The sequence below is a fragment of the Diaporthe amygdali genome (assembly GCF_026229845.1).
Source record: "Diaporthe amygdali strain CAA958 chromosome Unknown NODE_10_length_1141467_cov_65_626103, whole genome shotgun sequence".
Lineage (NCBI taxonomy): Eukaryota > Fungi > Ascomycota > Sordariomycetes > Diaporthales > Diaporthaceae > Diaporthe > Diaporthe amygdali.
The window spans coordinates 259155-281050 of record NW_026517030.1 but is presented as its reverse complement, the minus strand read 5'-3'; the positions used below and the strand labels follow the sequence as shown (position 1 = coordinate 281050).

The 21896-nt window shown below is 53.3% G+C and overlaps 7 protein-coding genes across 7 annotated transcripts; 6 read left to right on the top strand and 1 right to left on the bottom strand.

Moving 5' to 3' along the window:
- Positions 1 to 418: 418 nt before the first annotated feature.
- On the top strand, positions 419 to 2094 carry J7T55_009057 (uncharacterized protein; the record flags this gene model as incomplete). Its single annotated transcript, XM_053141982.1, has 6 exons — positions 419 to 509; positions 572 to 695; positions 826 to 962; positions 1144 to 1310; positions 1394 to 1808; positions 1940 to 2094. 6 exons carry the CDS (start codon positions 419 to 421, stop codon positions 2092 to 2094), a joined length of 1089 nt encoding a protein of 362 aa, XP_052994898.1.
- A 3446-nt stretch (positions 2095 to 5540) lies between these two features.
- J7T55_009056 (protocatechuatedioxygenase beta subunit) lies at positions 5541 to 6859 on the top strand (the record flags this gene model as incomplete). The annotated part of the gene is made up of 4 exons (XM_053141981.1): positions 5541 to 5772; positions 5877 to 6167; positions 6270 to 6662; positions 6762 to 6859. The coding sequence occupies 4 exons, from the start codon at positions 5541 to 5543 to the stop codon at positions 6857 to 6859; spliced, it is 1014 nt and encodes a 337-aa protein (XP_052994897.1).
- Positions 6860 to 8463: 1604 nt separating this feature from the next.
- Positions 8464 to 9712, top strand: J7T55_009055 (uncharacterized protein; the record flags this gene model as incomplete). Its single annotated transcript, XM_053141980.1, has 2 exons — positions 8464 to 9261; positions 9320 to 9712. The coding sequence occupies 2 exons, from the start codon at positions 8464 to 8466 to the stop codon at positions 9710 to 9712; spliced, it is 1191 nt and encodes a 396-aa protein (XP_052994896.1).
- Positions 9713 to 10077: 365 nt separating this feature from the next.
- On the bottom strand, positions 10078 to 11610 carry J7T55_009054 (uncharacterized protein; the record flags this gene model as incomplete). Its single annotated transcript, XM_053141979.1, has 1 exon — positions 10078 to 11610. One exon carries the CDS (start codon positions 11608 to 11610, stop codon positions 10078 to 10080), a length of 1533 nt encoding a protein of 510 aa, XP_052994895.1.
- A 1048-nt stretch (positions 11611 to 12658) lies between these two features.
- On the top strand, positions 12659 to 14049 carry J7T55_009053 (gpi anchored; the record flags this gene model as incomplete). The annotated part of the gene is made up of 3 exons (XM_053141978.1): positions 12659 to 13012; positions 13086 to 13606; positions 13758 to 14049. 3 exons carry the CDS (start codon positions 12659 to 12661, stop codon positions 14047 to 14049), a joined length of 1167 nt encoding a protein of 388 aa, XP_052994894.1.
- A 2099-nt stretch (positions 14050 to 16148) lies between these two features.
- J7T55_009052 (aminopeptidase y) lies at positions 16149 to 17950 on the top strand (the record flags this gene model as incomplete). The annotated part of the gene is made up of 5 exons (XM_053141977.1): positions 16149 to 16262; positions 16324 to 16650; positions 16705 to 16991; positions 17052 to 17146; positions 17253 to 17950. The coding sequence occupies 5 exons, from the start codon at positions 16149 to 16151 to the stop codon at positions 17948 to 17950; spliced, it is 1521 nt and encodes a 506-aa protein (XP_052994893.1).
- An 854-nt stretch (positions 17951 to 18804) lies between these two features.
- J7T55_009051 (uncharacterized protein) lies at positions 18805 to 21522 on the top strand (the record flags this gene model as incomplete). The annotated part of the gene is made up of 1 exon (XM_053141976.1): positions 18805 to 21522. One exon carries the CDS (start codon positions 18805 to 18807, stop codon positions 21520 to 21522), a length of 2718 nt encoding a protein of 905 aa, XP_052994892.1.
- Between the last annotated feature and the right edge of the window lie 374 nt (positions 21523 to 21896).

Sequence of the window (21896 nt, the reverse complement as noted above, 5' to 3'; positions counted from 1 at the left end):
CTAACAAGTGAGAGCGAGAGTCATGCCGGTTCTCTCTCTCTCTGTGTGTATGTGTCTGTCTGTCTGTCTGTCTCTCTCTCTCTCTGTGTTCGCCCTGTCTCTCTCAAGAGCCTTCTTGGTGACGGACAAGATCGTAGGTTGCTTGCAGTCGACAGAGCAGGCTGGCTGAAGGAGTGCAGTCAGAGAACAAGACGCGCAGATGGCAGGCAGGAGCCAGTAAGATAAGAGGCGAAGGCGGGTGGGCTAGAGCTAGAGGAACAAAAGGAAAGAAGCCATCGCGGTGTGCTCCAGCTATACGTGTCAATGACTGGTGGTGGCGTGTGGCAGGACCATTTTACGACGGAGACAGAAAGAATATCAGGGTCCGCATAGGGCGTTCAGGGGACGGGGTCGGGGTCGGGAACAGGTGCTAAGGAAGATGCAATCATCATCGATGCAGCAGTTTTTTGTCGTGTACGAGGACGTCCGCAGCGGGAGGCGGGCAGGACCTCAGCAGGTGGGCAGGATTGGTAGCACGAAGGGGGGGAAGCCGACGTCACACACCCCAACTGACAGCTTGGATTACCCACAGGGGACGGAGGTACATGCAGATACTCGCCCGAGCCGGAGACAAAGACCCCCCTGTACTGCGCCGAGGGTCCGGACAGGGGCCCCTCTGCCGAGCCTTGGGATGGCCTGGAAAGAAGCACAAGTGGGTACTGGCTCGTCTCGCCAGTCCCTGTTGTTGTCGGCTAGACGCCATACCGTAGTAGATGTAGGACCACGGGGGCAGGCAAAGTAGGCAAAGCAGGCCAAGGCAGCAAGCAGCAATAACAACAACAGCAGCAGCAGGCAGGGCAGGGCAGACAAAGGCATGACAGTTCTCGCAGCGGGTGCATCTGCAGCGAAGTCTATCCAGTCGTCCATGATTCATCAGAGAGGTGTTGGCATCTGTCCCGAGCGATTGGATCCGGCCGTTGCTGGTTCGTTACCCGCGGGCTGTTGTCCACTCGGGAAGCTTTGAGGCTCGAGACCACCACTTTTCCTTCTGGTGTACTGCTTAGTACTGTCGCTGAGAGGGGTGTGTGTGCGTGCGTGTGTGTCTCTGTCTGTGCTACTCCCTACATGCCAGGCCATGCCCACATGCCATAGTATAGCCAGCAGACAATAGTCTCCGGGCACCCAGGAGCCGCAGCTCCAGCTCTCGGGGCCGCCAATCTGATAACGGCAACGCGGATTCCCAAGGTTTCATTGGCATCGAGATCAGGGTCCAGATAGGCGTCGGGCAGTCGCCCCTGGCGGCCATGGCCCGCAGCACAAGATACCTCGAGGTACCTGGCCGTGGATGAGCACCCCCGGCCCCTCGCACTCGCATATCGCGCCCTACTGCGTCCTACTACGTAGCTCCTACCAGGCAGACCAGGTCCAGCCAGCTGGTGCATTATTGTTCACCACCTACATTCGCGCTTCTGGACTCTGCGAAGCGGCCGTTGCGGCGCCAGCACAATGGGGACATCCCTGCCAAATCCTGATCTCTGCCGCTGTCAACGATCCTCAGCCCACGCCTCTTCCCGCCTTGATCGAGCTCGATCGACCGATTTCATTGGCGACCGCCCCTCGGCCTTGGTCACATGACGCCCTCGTGCCCATCGCTCACCCAGTCACGTACGGACAACTGCGTAACGACTGCGTCCTCACCTTGCTCGCTCGTTCGCTCACCCGGCAGCCCGGCAGCCCGGCAGCCCGGCCGATTGAGATCGTCACGACCCGACCGGATGGGCCACTACTGCGTCAAGCTCACACAGCACAGTGGCAAACGACGAGGAAAGGTAAGGTCAACATGGCACAGGACGGCGAACGGCCAATACGCAATCTGTTCCTGCCTGCCTGCCTGCCTGCCTGCCAGACTCTGTCTGTGCACGCGTCTAGACGCCAGAGACTACTGTGCTGTACCTGACAGCATCGTGGCTTGCGTGCGACTCTGGATCTCAGCCGCCCTGCCTGCAGCCTGCTCGCCCTGACCCGACCAGTGGAGCTCCAGCCCCGTTCTTGCATGACGGTCGGCCAGGTTCAGCCCACCCGTCGGAAGCACTCTCGTCCACGGATGTGCGCTAACGGAGCAGAGGCCACCACCTCGCAACATTCCGAGCAAACCGGGCAGATCAATGCGAGCCTTCTGCCGCCGTGGTTCATGCTCTCTGCAACAGCCTTGTTTCGGCGCATCTCCCAATCAAGTCCTCTCCAATGTCTCTCCGACAGCCATGACGGCATGCGACAGCCGCAGCCATGTGTACAGCCTGCCCCACTGCCTGCCGCCCGCAGTCAAACATGTCCATCAATAGCATGGTGAATAATCCTACCAAATGCTCCATACAGTAAAATGGAGTCCTCGCGTCCACCAGCTCTGAGGGAAAAGAATTGACAGTTCGGGGTGGCCGACTGCCATTTGCCATCTGCATGTTCTCGCCACAGCGCCGGCAGACGCAGCAAGGGACAAAAGAATCTTGGAATATTTCCACGAAGCTCAGCAGCCCACGGCACCCCAAGTGCACGAACCTGTCATTGCGGTCAGACTTACGAACTAACTTGGTTAAAGCGCTACAAAACCCGAGCCTGAGGTTGGCGACGGCGTTTTAGTCCGTCTAGAACCCAGTAGAAGACTTGGGTCAGTCCATTCGAATCTGGATCCATCCGCCAAGGCTAGAAAGGCTGCCAGCCTCACCTTGATCGATATCTTGTCAGTCTCTCGCCTGGGAGCCGACGCGTAATCTTCAGAGATATGTACATCTACGACGCTCAGACGAATGGCACGTTAGCCAACTAAACATTACGATCTAGCTCCATCAGTGTTTGTGTGATTGTGCCAACCTTCTCTACTTGCGGCTGCGCCGCTGACATGCCAGCGAGTCGTCCACATCTCTATTAGTCTCGTGCTCGCCGTGGAAATCGGTAGAGGTTAAATCTGCCACTTTCGACCAGCCCCTTTTTCCGTACGAATAAGTAACTAATCTGCCAGAACTTCACGTCGCTTCCGATACAAATTGTAGTAAAAACTTGGATGAGGCTCTGAACCTGGCACCGCGACCAGACTGACAATGCGACAGTCTCCCGATGAAGTCGGTAAAACAAGACAGGATCTCAATTGCAAGTCTTCTAAACGGCCGAGAATAGAGTTTCCGCCTCCCCGTGCTTGTAACTACGTAGCTCCACAAGTTGCGGCTCAAACTTTAAGCAAGTCAGTTCAGCATTCGAATTAGTATATCAGCCTTGGCACTCTGTCTGTATATGAAGGCCGCAAGCCTCTGAGAATACTCACCGTAAATCCCTCCACCGTCTCTCTACATTTCAGTGTCAGGCTAATACGATCTCAAAGGTCGGATTTACATAATGTGCATTGTACCACATGCCGGGACTCGTGGAAACCGTCCTTACGTCCCGTCTTGGTAGGGAGCCTTATAGGTGGTATGGGTGGGCATTATAGCCCGTCTTGTACATGTATGACCGCAGTCTGCAGCAGAAAGCAAAGCTATCTGCGCAACAAAGAGATAAAAACAATGGAAATGCGCAGGACCTAAACGATAGTTGAGAACATGCATCGCAACATCCCGCTTAACGCGATTGTTCCCTGCTGAATTGAGCTTAGATGACACGGCCTTGAAGATGCTTCAAGAATTTCTCTTGCCTCAAATCTTGCTACAGAACCAGTTCCAGGGAGAAGTGGACATCGAGACGTACTGCTTCGTCAGAACTGAATGCAAAAGAAGTTGTGTTTGTAAATGCTGCCTTGTCTGTACCTGAATTGGCACCTACGCAATTGTCTCAGACATTATTATCGTAACGCAGGTGAAAACATTAGGGACTTCAAATATCACCTACCCAATAAGAGAATTAGCATAAGATGTAAGTGCAGTTTAATTGTCAATCTTCTATCTGAGAGGTTACTATAAGCCTGCTGTTTTTTCACTGTTTTAGACAGCCACTTTAGAAGTGAATTTTAGCAAATTTCAATCATGAAAGTTTCCAAAAGATTTATGAGGTTCTTGCTAGCCAGTTTGAATTCATAGAAAAGCTGCCAGTGCACAGCGCCATGTAAGCACCAAAAGAACCATCGCACTGCAAGAGTGGAGGACTGTCAGACTGAGAAAAATCTAAAATAGAACTAGCGTCAAGACTCGAAGACGATACCAAGACTGCTCCTGTGTTACAATACGACGTTACTGAATCAAATCGCTTTCAGGGTCCTGTTGATCGAAATGGAAGTGAATCCACACTTTCTGGGCAGCCTTACCTTGAAGATTCATTTCAGAAGAGGTATGACGTGACCAAATACCATCGGGGTTGAAAGTTTTGCAAAAATCTCTTGCTACAAGTAAATGGAATGGAATTTGGTATTTCCATGACCTGGGCTGCGGAACCGCAAAAAATCAAGGTCTCAGGGCCATACATGACTCAACCAGAGGTCTACGGCAAGGCCCTTACGCGTCTGTTGGTCCTCCTCTTATTAGGGATGCATGAATTCTTCAGTGAACCCCACGGACTCCCACTTACCGAGACCAATACAGCCACATAGGGGTATTATCCCACGCTGGGATCTTCCATTAACAAAAAGATAGGAAATATTTGTCAGCGTCCAACTTGCAAATGTTCCCAAATAGCAGGGCCTTGCTGCTTGAAATATTGCCAATGCACAACCGCGTGGGTCGTGATGCAATTCCTGAGTAGCCATAGGTACTTAGTAGGTGCGAACATTCCGTGCAGGTTGTCGTCCCTGCTACAATACTGCTCAAGCAGTTGTTCTAATATTCTTGATATTATCAAGCCCGCTGTCCACAATTGTTCTCATCGAGGGATTATATATGTATATCACAAGACTTCCAACCCATTTTGAAGCTCTGGCAGCTATGCATATCTACTTGGAGAATCATTGACCGGGATGGAGGCAGTTTTGATATATTCGGGTTCACACTCACAAATGTTTGGGAAACAATTCCACTTATACGAAAGGGGTTTTGTGTGGGCCCATTGATCTGTCTCCTGCCTGTGCAGTAATATCCACCTTTTCGCCGCGGATGCGACCATCGACTACCGTCCGGAACGAATTCCCATGGCCCACAGCCCCGTACCAAGCCCTTCACCGAGTGGCACCGTAGATAAACCGCTGTGATTTTCTGTAAATAGTAGACTTGCAAGAGGACTAGCTATTCAATAGGAAGGCAGATCGCCTCTCGCACAAGGGTGCTACCCGAAAGGCCCACCGCCACAATCCGTGGTGATACATGCTACCTTCCCGAACCAGACAGAATTCGTTTATTGCTCAGCAATGGAGTTCTGGTACAGATGTGCGTGCTCTCATCGCTGGTCCGTGGGCTGGAAATCTGGGTATAAGTACGATGGCAAGGCGAGTAGGACATGGTGACGTTGAATCCTGAACTCCACGGCGCATTAGACAGTCTTTACTTGGCCTGCAATCACTCATTTATTTCATTGGCTTTGAATCTGAATCTGTTAGACTATTGCTCTATCATACCGACATCAAAGCCCATATACATTCAGCAGTGACCATGAAGTTCAACGCTTTTGCAGCCACCGGCCTCCTGGCCACAGCCGTCCTGGCCCACCCGAGGGCCTTGCCTCGCAGCGAGATCGCCAGACGTGGTACGATGTCTAAGCGTTGTGAGGCCAACGCGGCCAACTTCAACAAGAAACGCTACGACCAGCGCATATACAACAAGCGCGCTGAGGCCAAGCGCGCCGAGAACGCGACGTACACAATCACGACTGAAGCGCCGTACTGTAAGTATAAGCCTTCTCTCGCTACGCTTGCCCATTCGTCTGTTATGAAAATTGTCTAGAATTCATCCATTCGAGCTCCGTAGCAGGTGACTAACGCATACCAGATGATGTGATCCAGAACGATACTTGCGTCCTTGAGCCCGAGGTCACCTGGGGCCCTTATGTATACCCAAACTCGCAGACCTTGAGGCAGGATATGTCTGAGGGCCAGGCTGGTGTGCCGCTGACCCTCGACGTTGGTGTCTTGGATATGGCAACCTGCGAGCCCCTCGAGAACGTGTTGGTGGACTTTTGGCACTGCAATGCTACCGGAAGTTACTCGAGTTTCACAGCTCTGAGCCCAAACACGCCATTCTTGGAGCTGCTGCAGTCGCTCAACATTTCCTCAGATGACTGTACGTATAGGATATTTACTACTGAGGCTTCTTCCCCTTTTGGATATTCAGAAAGAATATCTTATCTTCTATACTCTGTGCTAGTGAACTGACATATCACAGACAACATTGGTGTGACTGATCTGCACACCGACGACACAACTTTCCTTCGAGGCATGTGGCCGACGGACGCGAACGGAATGATGGAGATGAAGACCGTCTTCCCGGGCTTCTACGTCGAGCGAGCCATTCACATCCACGTGCGGGTGTACAACAACTGGGTCCTCCGCGAGAACGGGACGCTGTCGTCGGGCGATATCGTCTCGGCCGGCCAGCTGTACTTTGACGAGGAGCTGGAGGAGCAGATAATGGCGCTGGACCCTTACGTGACGCACACCGAGATCAACCGCACAACGCATGAGACGGACAACATCTTCGCCGACTCGTTTGCTGGTGGCTACAACCCTGTTGTCTCAGTCGTCGCAGCTGACGGTGAGGATGTTACTAAGGGGATGAGTAAGTGATTCTTAAAAAGCCCGATTGCACTCCAAGTCATTCTCTTTATCGCAGGGGTTTCATCGTATAAGGGACTATGATTCGCTAACAAAATCACAGTCGGATACATCACTATTGGTGTCGATACTACAGCTATTACGACTCACAGCTTGGGTGGGCTGGACGAGCCGGTGGACGAGAATGGGCATGATATCTAAATGGGCGTTTTGGTAACGAGGGAGTATTGTGCTGGGAGGGGAAACAATAGACGAATTAATGCTTCATTCTGCGTATATGTTGTTCAGACTACAGTAGAATATCAATGCCTCAGGGGCACATGAGCTCAAAACTAAGACATCTGTGCCTGATCTAATCTGATATGACTTGCTCGCTTTGCCTTGTCTTGCCTTGCCTGCCTTGCCTGCCTTCGTACCTGGGCTGGACTACTAGTGCATGATGTCGGCCTGAATCACTCATCTAGTTATGCGACGAGGGATGGACTGAACTGGACCCTGAAGCAAGGTTGCCGTGGCTGCCGAAGGTGCGGCACGGGGGTGAAGAACGGACTGTTGGAACCAAAGGAACCAAGGAACCAAGCACGATTGACTCGGGCAGCTTCTAGCGCCGTGGGTCCCGGGACTCGCCCCAGCCGCTGGAATCCGGGGTGGGCAAATCAGAGACGGCTGTATCCGATCCTAGCGAGTCACATGCGAATTCAGAAAAAAAAAAACGGTACCATGTACGCAGTACGTCTGGACGGTCGCAGGACGGTGCTCCACAGATGATCGCCGGCCTACTGTAGCTCGCGTAAGCCAGCCAGCCAACTGGACCAGGCGATGGTTGCCCCGTTCTGCCCGTTTGGGCCCCCTGTCAGGCCTGTCTGACGCTGTGTGTGGGTTTTTCTTCTTGAGATCCCATCCATTGCCATGCATGCCAATTGCATACTGTACAGTCCTTGTACCATGCCATACCATGCCATACACGAACCAGAGATGGCATGTGAAAACCAGCCTGTTGTGCCCGCCTTGGACCTGACCTGCTGACTCCTGCACCTGCTCGTGTGTCTGGCTGTCTGGCTTCCTGGCTGGCTGACCGACCTGGTCGACTGACTGACTGCATACTTTCTGCCCACGGAGCATCTTGCTGCATAGTGCTCGGCGGGGCCTGCAGACGCACCACTGCACTGTAACCTGCGTGTGTATTCGTTTCGTGTTGTATCGGCACTTTGATCCCATCCGGTCATCGATCCATTCCCATTTCTCTCGCGTGTTTCCTCTCTTCGTCGTCTCGTCGTCGACTCGACTCGTCCCGACTCCCGACTCGACTCGACCCATCCTTCTCGTCTTATTCCCTGGTCCAAAATCCGGACCCACCCTCCTTCTCAAAGCTTCTTTTCAAATTGTTGAGCTCGACTGCAAATCCCACAAGCTGTCACTGGCTGGAGTCCTGAGGGAATGTTTAAGCATTCTTGCCCTGGATCCTCTTCAACAATTGCTACCCATCCTTCCCCGCGCCGGCCCTCCGACACCTCACACGCCCCAACCAGCATCGAATTTAGCTAGCATTGGCATTGGCATTACTACCAGCATTCCGACAGACACAAAATCAGCCCGACTAAGAGGTCGTGGACGGAGACGAGACTAGACAGGAAATCTAAGCCTCCTCCGGTCCAGATTTGAGACAGAATTTCAGGGTCCTGCCATACCACACGAATACGAGAAACTTTGACGCGCCCTCCGCCTTCCATCACAGCTGTTCCTCACGACTCCGCCGCCCACACCCTCTTGCCTACCCGTTGACCTCCCCAAGAGACATCCTCACCATGTCGGACGACGGCGGCCCACGTCTTTTCCGGCCCATCCCCCGCCGGCCTTTTGAGCTTGGGCTGATGAGCCCGACCCCTCCTGAAGACGACTCCGCACCGCCCAGTCCGACCACGAACGCGAACCAGAGCTTTCTCGACCCGCGAGCCTTCACCAACCCGGGGAACTCGATCAGCCGCGACGCGTCCTACAGCAACCTGACCAGCTCCACACTCGCCGGCATATACTCCCACAACATATCCGGCTACCCCGCCAGCGATACGGTCTACGGCTCAGAACCCCCTGATACGCCTTGGGGCACGGGCGCCGAGACGCCCGCTACTGCCGCGAGGGGTTCAGTCGACGAGAGCGTGTACAAGCTGCTCAAGGACAGGTCCTCCCTGCTGAAGAGGCGGAGGTCCTCTGCGCTGTCAGCCCGGTCAGGTCACGCGTTTCAGCAGAGCTCACCAACACAGACTGTGCTGTCGCTTGCTCTCCGGACGGCGTTCCTTTTCGTCCTGGGGCTGGGCTATGGGGCGATCCTGTCCCGGCTCTCGACGGAGCAGCAGTGGGCCTCGTTCCCAGTCGAGGGCATTATAAGACATCGATATGACTCCGCGTACCTCGCCTGTTGGGGCGTCTTTGGCGTGGCTCTGGGCAGCCTTTTGCCTTGGTTCGACGGGAAATGGGAGCAGGCATTCGAAAAGCCAGAAGACGAGGCAGAGGAAGATTTCAAAGAAGAGGAGGAGGAGCCAGGGACTGACTGGGCCCTCGTGGTTCGTGGGGTTGGTGCTTTCGTTGGTATTGTTTTCGCGATTGTGAGTCAGGCCTTTGAGATGTCACAACGCCCCCAGTAGTAAACTAACGCTTTCACAGAGAAAAGTTCCCTGGGCATCCACAATGCAGGTCTCCATGACCCTGGCCATGGTCAATCCATTTCTGTGGTACTTGATCGACCGGTCAAAATCCGGGTTCCTGCTCTCCGCCGCCGTGGCCTGGGCCGGCTCGATGGTCTTGATGGGGTTTGACCCTGACATCGTGCCCGCACCAGCTGGATTCTCCTCAGAATTCTTAAACCGGAACCATACGGGCAAGACTGGGGCCGAGCCACTGATGCTCGGCGGGCTGGCTACCCAGAAGACTATAGAGACCGGCATTTGGGTATTGAGTGTGCTGTTCTGCAGCTGCGTGTGCTTTGGGAACATCGGCAGGCGGCTTGCCTTGAATAGATCAGCAGCGGGTCGCGGTCGATGGGGCGGGCTGAAGTAGCCGCTCTCTGTTGTCCCTTTTGTGACCTCTCAGTCATTGGCTCTTGACAAGAGGCCGCGGTACCTGGATTGCCGGCTGTTCATATTTGTGATAGTTGAGTTCGACTAGACTTAAAAGTACAAATTGCAGTGTGGTCGCCAAAGACCGTTGAATTACGTTGACCTGCCATGTAGAGTACTCGCTAGCAGCTCCGAGTGAGAGGCCTAAATGAGACCTCATGCAGCGCTTCACTAATTCAAAGACGAAAACGGACGAGCCGCATCTGCGTCATTAGGATACGGCGGTCACGTTTTCACATTATTGGAAGAGACAGAGGTTCATATGCGGAGTCGGTACGGATGTGCACATGGGCTTTCATTGCTGGCTCACTCATCGTCACTATCTCCATCGTCCTCCTCTTCCTCCTGGAGCTCATCCTCGCTCTCCTCAACGCCTTCCGGCCGGGGTATCATGACAAATGCCTCCATGCAAGTGATCCTGTTCTGGGTGTCGTGGGTCCCAAGCAACTTTCCAGCCTGGGGCGCCTCCTTCCTGTCCTTGGCCTCCAGCTCCTCCCGCGTCAGCTCCCATATCCTCAGCTTGCCATCGCTGCTCGCAGACGCGATGAACCACACGCCTGGTGCATCATCTGATTGCACCACCTTGAAGTCCTTGACCCTCCCGGTGACGCCAGCGGCCTTGCCCCCGACTTGTGCGAGCAGCTTCGCCCGGGGCAGAGGCGCGGCCTTGCCTTCGGGGGCCTCTCCTTGCTCCAGGTCGCCCACTTTCGTCGAAAGGAACAGGATCCTGCCGTCTTCTGTCGACACAGCAAACACGGTGTCATCCGTGTCGGCTCCCAGCTTGACGTATCCAAACTCGTGTATCTTGGTCCTCGCGTCAGGCATGATCCTGCACCTGACCTTGCTGTCCATGCCAAAGACCAGCACGTCGCGGTCGAAGCCGACGGCGAACTCGTCCCCGGACTCGTCGGCGGAGCCCCACACGACCTTCCTCCCCTCGCCGGTGGAGTGCCTCCCCTCGCCGATCTCCTGCATGGTGGTCCTCCCGAAGTCGAGGACGCCGGCCTTCTTGCCGGTGACCAGGTTCCACAGGCGCATGCAGCGCTCGCCCTTGCTGACGCTGATCATGACCTTCATGCTGGGGTGGACGGCGAAGTCGTTGACGCCGCTCGGGGTGCCGCCCATGGGGGCGGTGTCGCCGCTGGGGCGGCCCTGGACGGCGGGCACGGGCGCCTTGATGGTGGACAGCAGGCTCCAGTCGCGCACCCTGGTGACGGCGATGGTGGAGTCCTCGGAGCTGGACAGCAGCTTGGAGCGGGTGGGGAAGACGACCTTGGTGACGGTGCTGGAGTGGTGCATCAGCGTGCCCAGCTCCCTGTTCTTGCTGTTCTCGAGGATGGGCCGCTTGGCGATGGTGGAGAGCAGCTCCTGGTCGGGGGAGGCCTTGGTGGACGGGGGGTGCGCGGACAGGTTGAAGACGTTGATGCGCTCGTCAGTGCTTCCGGTCGCGAGCATGACCTTCTGCGACTGGCCCGGCACGGGGGCGCTTGGGGGGGAGAGGGCGAGGCATCGGATGGCAGAGGTGTGAGCGTTGAAGAGGAAGGTGTCGGCGAAGGTTACGTGGGAGGGGCTTGAGGGGGGTGGGATGGTGGCTGTGACACCATGGAGGACACGGTCGTAGGAGCCCGCTATTATTTGCAACGTTATGGGTGAGTCGGTGCGTTTTGGGGTCGTGTTGTCGGCACTGGTATTGGCTTTGGCAGACTTGGATGTCCGCGTCTTCTTTGGCTGCTCGGTCTTTGGCTGCGAGGCGCCGTTGTTAGGCTTGACTTTCTTGGACTCCTGTGGCTTCTGAGCAGGCTCGCTCTCGGCCACTGCTTGGCGCTTCCTTTTCGCCATTTCTGTGGGTATCACGGAGGATATAGCAGTGGTTGGGGTCGAATTGGTTAGAGAGTGATCGCCCACACAGGAGGATATGTTGTTCGCAGGCTCAAAGATGGGAAGCAATCGCAGACTTTTTAGTGGGTCCATCTGCGCCCGGCAGGCAATGATGATCTTCACAAGCACAGGGTCCGACCTAAATGCCATAAATATATCCCTGGTATAGAGCACCGTGCTTGTAATATCGACTCAGTTGCCCAAGTGCACTCGAAATCGTCTACATTTTTTCTTTAAAAAAAGATCTACTCTATATCTGGAATCGAATACATGGTTGAGCTATCCGTGTGATGTGTTTTGTGATTGAAATTTCAGGTAATTAATTGATGCCTCTATCGTCTCTCAGACAGCAATCCGGGACGAGCTAACCATGGCTTAGCCACCCATCACGTTCCGTTGCGCAGCAATGACGATGCCCTGCTCTTCTCTGCGCTTCCCTGCCCTGCAGTATACGGAAATAATTTGACGGAAGTGCCTCCTGGGATCCTGCAATACCCTAGTCAATTGAGGGACAGCAGACAACCTCCTCCTATGCCAGATCCTCCAATGAGCAATGGTCCAAAGTCATCCCCTTTCGCGGGTGGGTCATGAACGCGCACGCCTCCTGAGATCTGGGGACCGCCTCCGGGGACGCGCAAACAAGTGGGCCGCGCCAGGGCTGCCATTCACGATAGCCACATGCCGAAACTTGCCCACCCGAGACGAACTGCACTGCAGCCATACACGGCCACGCCAAAGCTGACCAAACGAAACCAAACGGAACACCATGCTGCTCCATCTCGTCCCGCATCTGTCAGGCGGGACCGCCGACAAGCTTAGAACGGCTTTTCTATATAACAAGTCGTGATGGGACGCCTCGTTCTGATAATGGAAATGTTCACCATCTCCTTCACTCTCTAGCCACTCGACCCGGGAAGCAACCGCTTACTTTCACTTGACTGCTTTCATTCTTTCTTTCTACAGACATTCTTTCTTGAATTATCACGGTTTCAACCTTTAGGAATTCATCATGGTTGCCTTCTCCAAGTTTTCCGGCCTGGCCCTCGTCGCCAGCGCCATCGCCCACCCCGGCGAGAAGCACTCTCCCGAAAAGCTCAAGAGGGACATCGCCATCCGTGACGCCCATGCCCAGATAGGCGCCCGATCTCTTGCCCAATGCGGGAACTCCGCTGGCGCCCAGGCTCTCAAGAAGCGCTCCATCCAGCGCCGTGCCGAGACCGTCAAGGCACTTCGGGAGAAGCGTGGCATCAAGAAGACTCGTCGTGACCTGGCTGCGCTGGAGGACTGGGAGGCTGTCAACCACAACTACACGGGCGTTTCTACCAATGACATGTTCACTGCCATTGAGAACGTCTTTGATGCCGTATGCCTACCTTTATCTCTTCAGATATGGCTGTACTATTTTGAGCTGTTGCTGACAATGAAACCTTTGATAGAACACCTCTTGCGTCTTGGCGCCCGAGCTGACTGCCGGCCCTTACTACGTCGTTGGCGAATACATGCGGTCTAACATCAAGGAGACAGAGAACTCTGACGGCGTGGACATCTTCCTTGAGGTCCAATATGTCGATGTCTCTACTTGCAATGCTGTCCCCAACGTAGCAGTCGACGTCTGGAACTGCAACGCCACCGGTGTCTACTCTGGTGTGAGCGAGAGCTCCGGCCAGGCGGGCATCGACACCACCTTCTTGCGTGGTATTCAGCTTACCGATCACGATGGCGTCGTCCAGTTCGAGACCATCTTCCCGGGTCACTACACCGGTCGCGCTATCCACACCCACTTGCTCGCACACACCAACGCCACCGTCCAGAGCAACGGCACTATCAGCGTCTGGAACAAGGCTGTGTCGCACATTGGCCAGCTGTTCTGGCCTGAAGACCTGCGCCAAGAGATCGAGGCTCTCGAGCCGTATGCCTCCAACACAGTTGCGGTGACGACCAACGACGACGACATGTGGTATGTTTTATTGTTCCTTTCCAACCTCTCAGATATGTTTCTTTGTGCACGGGCAAATTATGCGAGGGTCATCTCACAGCGAGATCCTTGGTTCCAGCACTTGCCTACCATCATCTTCCAGCCAAAAGACATCCCACTGACAAAGAAACAGGGCTCCTCTCCAGGCGGACTCGTCCTACGACCCCTTCCCACAATTCGTTTACCTCGGCGACGACGTCTCCGACGGTCTGTTTGCATGGATCCAGATTGGTATCAACTCCACTGCCGACTACCAGAACGACGACTACTATGGTGTGGTGGGCTACCTTGCTGCCGACGGTGGCCACGCCTTCGAGGGTGGCTCTGGAATTGGTGGTGGCGGCTCCGCTCCTTCTGGTGCTGGGCCTTCTGGCTCTGTGCCTACCGGTGCTGCGCCCTCTGGCACTGCTGCTCCCTCTTCTTGATTTCCGTACACATTTCTATGACAGGTACACGAAACTTTTTGTACATAGACTTAGAATACCCATGTTGCTGAGGCGACAAATTCTCTATACGCGCAATTTGAATTGCTCTAGAGTGCATGTCTTTTGAACCTCTCCGACTAAGCCTTGACCTTATTCTTTTCTCTCTTTTTGTTGAACATATATTCTCAAAATGAAAGGCACTTGATATTTGCTCCATATCATCCGGATTGACAACCAACTCACTCCTGAGATCGAAAAGATTCAGATAAGAACGGGCGGGGTGTTGTTTTCTTCCGGAGAGTAGTTACTGCGCAATGAAGCACATGCTTTGAATTTGTGCTTGAGGGGGATACGCGTTGTTTCTCTGTATCTGGTATCATCCTGTTAAATCTGGAACGAGTCATGATAAATAGACTATTCTTTAATCTTGTTTGAGGAACCCCCCGGAAAAGAAATGACCAAGCATTCGGAGCCCCGTATTTGGCCAGAGACACCGCAAGAGGGAATTTACGTAATTCACTCTCCACTCATGATTGCTTTGTGGGAAAGTTATCGAGTGAATGTGAACTCCGATTTGGCAGGCTAGACGAGAACATAAGTCGAAGCTGTATGGAGAACAGTCTAGCATCTTAATTACATCTCGAGTAGTACCTTGAAAAATGTAAGCTAGCATACATAAGCGTATTGTTTCGTGACACAATCTTTCCTCCATTTGTCAAAGGTCTTGCTATTAATCATCTAGAGCATGAATCTTCCCATCTGGGAATCGCTTCCCCTTCATTCTTGATATTCTTTACCTAGGTCCTTATCAATACTTGATAAGCTTCAACTGTCAATCATCTACATTATTGCCCTTTGGAAATTTGGGGCCTTACAGTATATTCACGCAAAAGGAGGTATAGAAGAAGTTCGACGCACCAAAGATCGATGTTCAAATAAGCTTAGACCCAGCCCCTTGCACAAACTCTAATCCCATAGATAGCCCCGGTGCAATACTAGTACCAGGAAGAGCCTGGTATTCCATGAGATGCTTGAAACTTTAAGGTCTATGTGCTTTTGACGGCCTGTGCACTTTTGGAAGCTCGTCTTCATGTTCAGATGTCTCAAAAGCAAGCGAAACGCTGCTTTTTTTTCTTCCTGAGAAAGAGAGTCAAGAAACCACAACATTGGAGAGAAGAACTTCCACATTTGGCCAAAAGACGAGAAAAGCCTTGTTCTCAAGGGAAGGCAAACAAAGAATTGCTATTTCATGAAGCCAATTTCAGTCAGAACTTGTCGAAACTCGGCGAGGAATTGACCACTGGACTCGAGGAGGATTACAGCAACCACCGAAGACAAAGCCCGCAGCTCATCGACAGGCACGCTTTAGTGGACTGGCCGTTCCTACTCTGAGAGACGTGCTCATGGAGAGTTTTGACGACAAAGTGATATGACTTGATGTAACCAATCGATCCAAGACAATTTGATCAGCGGCACACCTTGGCTAATATGTTTGCAACATTCACCCTGGCTCTCATGGTAATATGAAAGATGACAAGCTTAATGAGACATGCAGTTTGTCGGCAGCATGCAACTGTCGATCAGTGAAAAGCCACGCAGGTACAGAGTGGGAGTTGCAGTACGATAAGCGGGATGCAAGGCTCCGCAGCTGCAGGATTATCAGTAGTCCTGCATAGGTCGGCCAATCGAGGCCCTGGTGCAACCTGATTATGGAGTTGTGGCAAGCCATCGACGGGGCCTTACGAGGGAAACGAAGCTTGGCGTCCGGGAAAACTACTCAAGGGAGACCGACTGTAGTCTTGGCGACGCGTTTTCATACCGCGTACAGAAGGTGTTACATCAGAAGACCTACCAATGCTCGTGCTCCGTTGGGACGTCGTGATAAGGCGCCATGATGAGTGAGGAGCATTGAAAGGGGCGTGGTCAGTCTTGTCACTAATATGATTTCCTACACACACATATATAGTCGAGCCCCTGAGCCGGGCACATTGCTTTTCGAAGGGCCACACGAGCACCCACGTCGTTCCCTCCATATCTGACCTTCAATCGCATTGATTCTCGTCCCGTGCTGCTCGCCATTGCCAATCATCACCGGAACGATGAGGTCGTCGATAGATCTTCTGGCACTTGTGTCAGCTGCCATACTCGTGCCGGCTCAGGGCTCGCCGTCTCCCATGAAGAGATATGGAAGTCCCGAGAATCTAGTAGACGATGTATGTCAAGCCTGGCTCGCGTGACTGCTGACCATGTTACTGAAATTCTGGCCCGTTATAGCAAGCTTTGCAGGATGCTGTCACGATCGAAGGTCTTCTTGGTCACGCCCAAGACCTTGAGGACATAGCATATGCGACGGAGGGTCGCAACCGTGTTGTTTCTAGCGAAGGGCACAACAACACCGTTAGCTACTTGGTTGAGCAGCTCGAAGCGCTCGACGGCTACTACAACGTCGAGCTGGACCCGTTCCAGTACACCTTGCAACAAGGACTGGCAAATTTCTCCGTTAATGGCGTTGCTTACGACTCCGCCGGTCTTGAGTATTCTGCCGAGATCAGTGTAGAGGGTCTACCTCTTGTCCCAGTAGCAAATCTAGGATGCAGTGCAGTAAGCTCTCCATCGACTTGAAACTTTTTGACAAGGTGCTGACGCCCCTCGCAGGCAGACTTCCCAGCGGAGGTCTCAGGCGCCATTGCACTAATCTCGAGAGGCACCTGCACTTTTGCCGACAAGTCTTATTTCGCTGCGCAGTCTGGCGCTCTGGCGGCAGTTATTTACAACAACGTAGAAGGACTTTTCGCATCTGGAACTCTTGGTGGTGAGAATGCCTCACTCGTCGCTACCGCGGCAGTGTCACGAGAGGATGGTCTTGCCCTCGTTGCGTCGTACAGCAACACCACTCTGGCAAGTGACCTGGACATTGTAACTGTTTACAACACTATCTACAGGTATGTCAAACCCATGGTGGCTGATATAACCTGGTAATGTAGCTGACACTGCCTCCAAAGTAACAATGTGATCGCAACCACTGCCAATACCAACTCCTCCGATATTCTCTTTCTGGGCGCACACTCCGACTCCGTTGAAGCTGGCCCGGGCATCAGTCAGTATAACCCTTCTCCCGCTACGTTTGCCTACCTGTCTTTTACTAGAATCTTTCAAAGTGCATCAATTCGGGCTCAGTAGCAGGTGACTAACAATTATAACAGACGACAATGGTAGTGGCTCCTCGGGGATTCTCGAAGTTGCCATTCAGTTGGCCAAGGGAGGTTGGAGCACTGTTCCCACCATTCGCTTTGGCTGGTGGACTGCCGAGGAGGAAGGCCTCCTTGGAGCAGAGTCCTATGTCGCCAAGGCATCAGCCGCGGAGCTTGCCCGCATCAGGCTGTATCTGAACTTCGACATGATAGCCTCGCCCAACTTCAAGTTAGGCATCTACGACGGGGATGGCAGTGAGTTTGGGCTGTCCGGACCGGCTGGCTCTGACCTCACGGAGGCATTGTTCGAAGATTGGTTCGAGAGCATTGGCCAGAATCATTCCGCTTCTGAGTTCAACGGCCGCAGTGACTACGGACCGTTCCTGGATGTGGGCATCCCGTCTGGTGGGTTGGACACAGGAGCGGACGATATCAAGACCGAAGAGGATGTTGAGAAGTTTGGTGGTACCGCCGGCATCCAGGCTGACCCTAACTACCACTCAGCTGCCGACAATGTTACCAATCTCTCATTAGAGGCTTTTGAGATCATGGGTAAGGGCATCGCGCATGCAGTGGCGTTCTATGGTGCCAATGGCTTTGCGGGATACCCAGAGAGGAACTCCACGGCAAGCTTGAAGAGCAGGGCCGCGGCTCAGGACAAGCCTAGACAGACCGATCTGCACCCACGGCGCCGCAAGTCCCAGTTCTAGTTGAGCTGGTTTAGGTCTTGTTGTGGCGTGGCTACGGATCAATATCAATATCAAGTCTGTCTTGCCTACACACCCCTGTGCCATTGTATTTAGTCCTATACTTTCTCGTAATGAGTATGAGATGCTTCAAAAGTCTAAAGAGCTTTGCGTTTCTCTGAAACTCCTTGGTGCCTGTAAATGAGTAACCCGGGAGTTGAATGTAGCTAGGTATAGCATTTCGAGCTGCGACCGTAACCATTGTTATTGGCTTGGTGATGTTGCTTAGTGGTAGTTGGCTGATCGTCCTTATCTTGTCACACTTTGTTGATATAAATCCGAATGTTGCGTCACACTTCTAAGCTTGAAATGTGCTTGGTTGAGTGCGTGGGGAAAGGCCTCATCGCTCATCAAATCTCAAACGACATTGAGCCGTATCCTGGCAAATAGGTACAACATGTTGCCAATCAATGTAGATTTGCCCAAGATCTGAGGATCGACAAATTACGTGCAGGAATTAGAGCGTGTCCCTTGGGTATCATCATCTGCAAAGTAGACAAGATCTACGGGTGAATTAGAGCTCGTAGCTCTCAGCTGGGAGCCAGCTGCTCCGAGGCCGTCAGAGTGCGTGCTGATAAGATAAGGATTTTTCTTTTGTAGGGAGTGACATCAACTGAGAGCGGCCATTGAGTCAACCGGCATCACATCCTGCGCCACCTACCGTGCTGGCCTCGCGCTCGTCTTTGGAATAAGATGGACGCCTAGCGCGACAGGCGATGTCGACTGTCTTGGTTCCGCGCATCATCTGCCAGAGAACACCCCTACGTTGTGCTTCAACACTACGGCGTCGCTCTCTACCGCGCAGCAGACCTGGCGCATTGGTCTCGCGTAAACCAACGATTCCGCCCAGCTGGTTCGGTCCCAACGTTCGCGTACTCGACTTGCCACCTGCATACTCCGAGACCCTTCAGCTCAAGCTCCACGGAAGACCCCACTGTCTGCTCCTACACAGGCGTCAAGGCAAAAACTCGTCGTCTGTAGGCCGTCTCGAAAATAGTCTCGACGATCCCCGCGGCAGCTTCCATCACCCGATGCTCAGCTGGGTTCAGATTGTGTGCGCGCCCACGGCGGACACGCCGGGGGCGTGCGTTCTGCTGCACTTTGACAATCGGCGGTACATATTTGGCCACATCGCTGAGGGCTCGCAGCGGGTGATGAACCAGCGGAAGGTCGGCCTCAGCAAGCTGGACGAGTTGTTCCTCACCGGGCCTGTGACATGGGGGACCACTGGCGGTCTCATGGGCATGATTCTGACCATCGCTGACGTTGTAGCTCTGCGATTGGCACCGAATGATAGTGCAAAGAAACAGAAGAAGAAAAAAGACCAAGGGCTATCCTTCATACCGAGCCTGAAAATACATGCAGCCGAAAACATAATGCAGGTGCTCGCCACCGCCCGAAAATTTATTTTCCGAAAAGGCTTGCCTTTGGAGCTTCATGAGTTAAGCCACCAGGCAGCACAGGAAAGAGCGGAGCAGAGAGCCCCGGATTTCGAAGACGCCAACGTCAGGGTCTGGTCTGTGTCTGTGAAACCAGAAGGGCAGCCCAAGTCGCAGGGCCGTAAGAGAAGCCACGACGATATGCTTGCAGACGGCAACGGCCAGGCGAGTGGTCAAAAACTAGACGACCAGCAGCTGGAGACAAATCGCCAGATCGTCAAGTCCGTCGTCGACCACATGTTCGACTCAGACTGGGAACTTGACGCCCTCGTCGAGACGACATTGCACAAAGTCAAGCTTCCGGCCAAAATCTTTGTCAAGGGCCCAGATGGCGAGATGACTAGTTACAAGGGCCCCATGCCGGGAGACGCTCGCCCTGTTCCAGACATACCGGTTTTTACGCGTACTCCATGGCCAGCAACCAGAATAACACAATTACCCCCTACATCACCTTCGAAACAGTCCCTGTCCTACATTGTCCTTGAGCAACCACGAAGGGGAAAGTTCAAAGTACAAGAAGCTTTAAGACTCGGGGTGGCCAAGCATGATTTTAAGAAGCTCACCGCCGGAGAGACAGTCAAGGGCGCAGATGGAGTAGACGTGACTCCAGAGATGTGTGTCGAGGAAACCATCCAAGGTCGTGGCTTTGCTGTGATTGACCTGCCTGACCTATCCTACGTAGAGCCATTCTTGGCTCGGCCGGAGTGGACCACAGAGTCGCTTGTCAAGACTATTGATGTCATCTACTGGATACTAGGGCCCAAAGTCGTCCAAGACCAACGGATACAAGAATTCATGAAGAGTCGCCAGCAAGTTAGGCATAGTGTCTTCTCGCCGGATGTCAGTCCTAATTACGTTTCCATGGAATCTGCAGCAGGCAACATAATCAAGTCGCACCAAATAGATCCCGATCGATTTCCTCTACCGGTCTACAGCAATCAGAATCCAGGGGAACATTCAGATGTCTTTGTGGCAGCACGACCAGGTGCCAAGGTGCAACTGGCGCCCCGGGTCATTTTCCAGGACGAAGAGACTCTGCCACCAATGGATACGGTAGGCCCTGCGCGGAGTATGGACAAACAGGTACAAGATCTGGCAGATCAAGCCAGAACGAAACTTTTCGACCCCGAATTCCTGGACGAGATCGAGAAGACGGAGCAGGATATTCCAAACCGCGACGCGGAGATCATCCCGTTAGGTACAGGCTCCGCACTCCCTTCTAAATACCGTAATGTCTCCGCAACCATTGTACGAGTGCCCGGCTACGGCAGTTATCTCTTTGACTGCGGCGAAAACACACTCGGCCAGCTCCGCCGCATGTACGGCTATGACGGTACGGATGAGATCCTCCGCGACCTGAAAGTTATTTGGATCAGCCACCTGCACGCCGACCACCACCTAGGCACCGCGAGCTTCATCAAGGCCTGGAAGGACGCCACTGCCTCCGTCCAAAGCCGGCTGGCTGTCGCATCTCACATCAACATGCTCGACTGGCTGCGCGAGTACGCCGACATCGAGGACTACGGCTTCGATCGATTGCGACTGATCGAGATCAGGGGCTACGGTAAGGCCGGAGCCAAGCAGAACTCTTTCATCTGCAACGAGAAACTCGCGCGTGAGATGGGCATCACACAGATCGACGCTGTACGCGTGGATCACTGCTTCGGCGCACTGGCGTGCGTATTTACATGGCCGTCAGGCTTAAAGATCGCGTACAGCGGTGACTGCCGGCCGTCGTCCGAGTTTGCCGAACTTGCGAGGGACTGCACTTTGCTGATTCACGAGTCGACGCTGGACGATGAGCTGAGAGGCGATGCGCTGGCCAAGAAGCACTGCACCATGAGTGAGGCACTCGGCGTGGCGAGGGAAATGAGGGCCAGGAGGGTGCTGTTGACGCATTTCTCGCAGAGATACCCCAAGATTGCGAACTCGTCAACGGGTGGCACAGGCGCGCCGGTAAAGGACCAGGTGGTCCTCATGGCTTTCGACCAGATGTGTGTCAAGCTGGGAGATTTCAAGAAGGCAAACCTTTTCCTGCCTGCGCTGAGGAAGCTCTACGAGGAAGATGCAGATGATGAGCCCCCAGCACTTGACTGAGTTGGAGGATTCGGTTGAGTCTCATCTTGCATATGAGGATGGTTGCATATCCGCCTTTCTAAGTGTTGATAGAAATAGAAAAAAAATACAGATACTCAACTCAGGAATGAAGAGATCTAAAAGTATGGAGGTCATATATCCACGCACCGTGCCTGCAGGCATGGTACACATCACGCTCAGATCAGTATTGAAATCAGCAGAACGGCCAACTGTAGCTTACAACTATTCACAGAAGCAAAACTCACTATAAGACACCTTTAAAAACTTTACAAAAGGAAAATTGTATTTATGATGGGACGCTGAATTTTATTTATTTCATAGTATTAACAAAAGAAACACTTTTAGAGACGAACAAGGAATGAAAACGAAGGTAG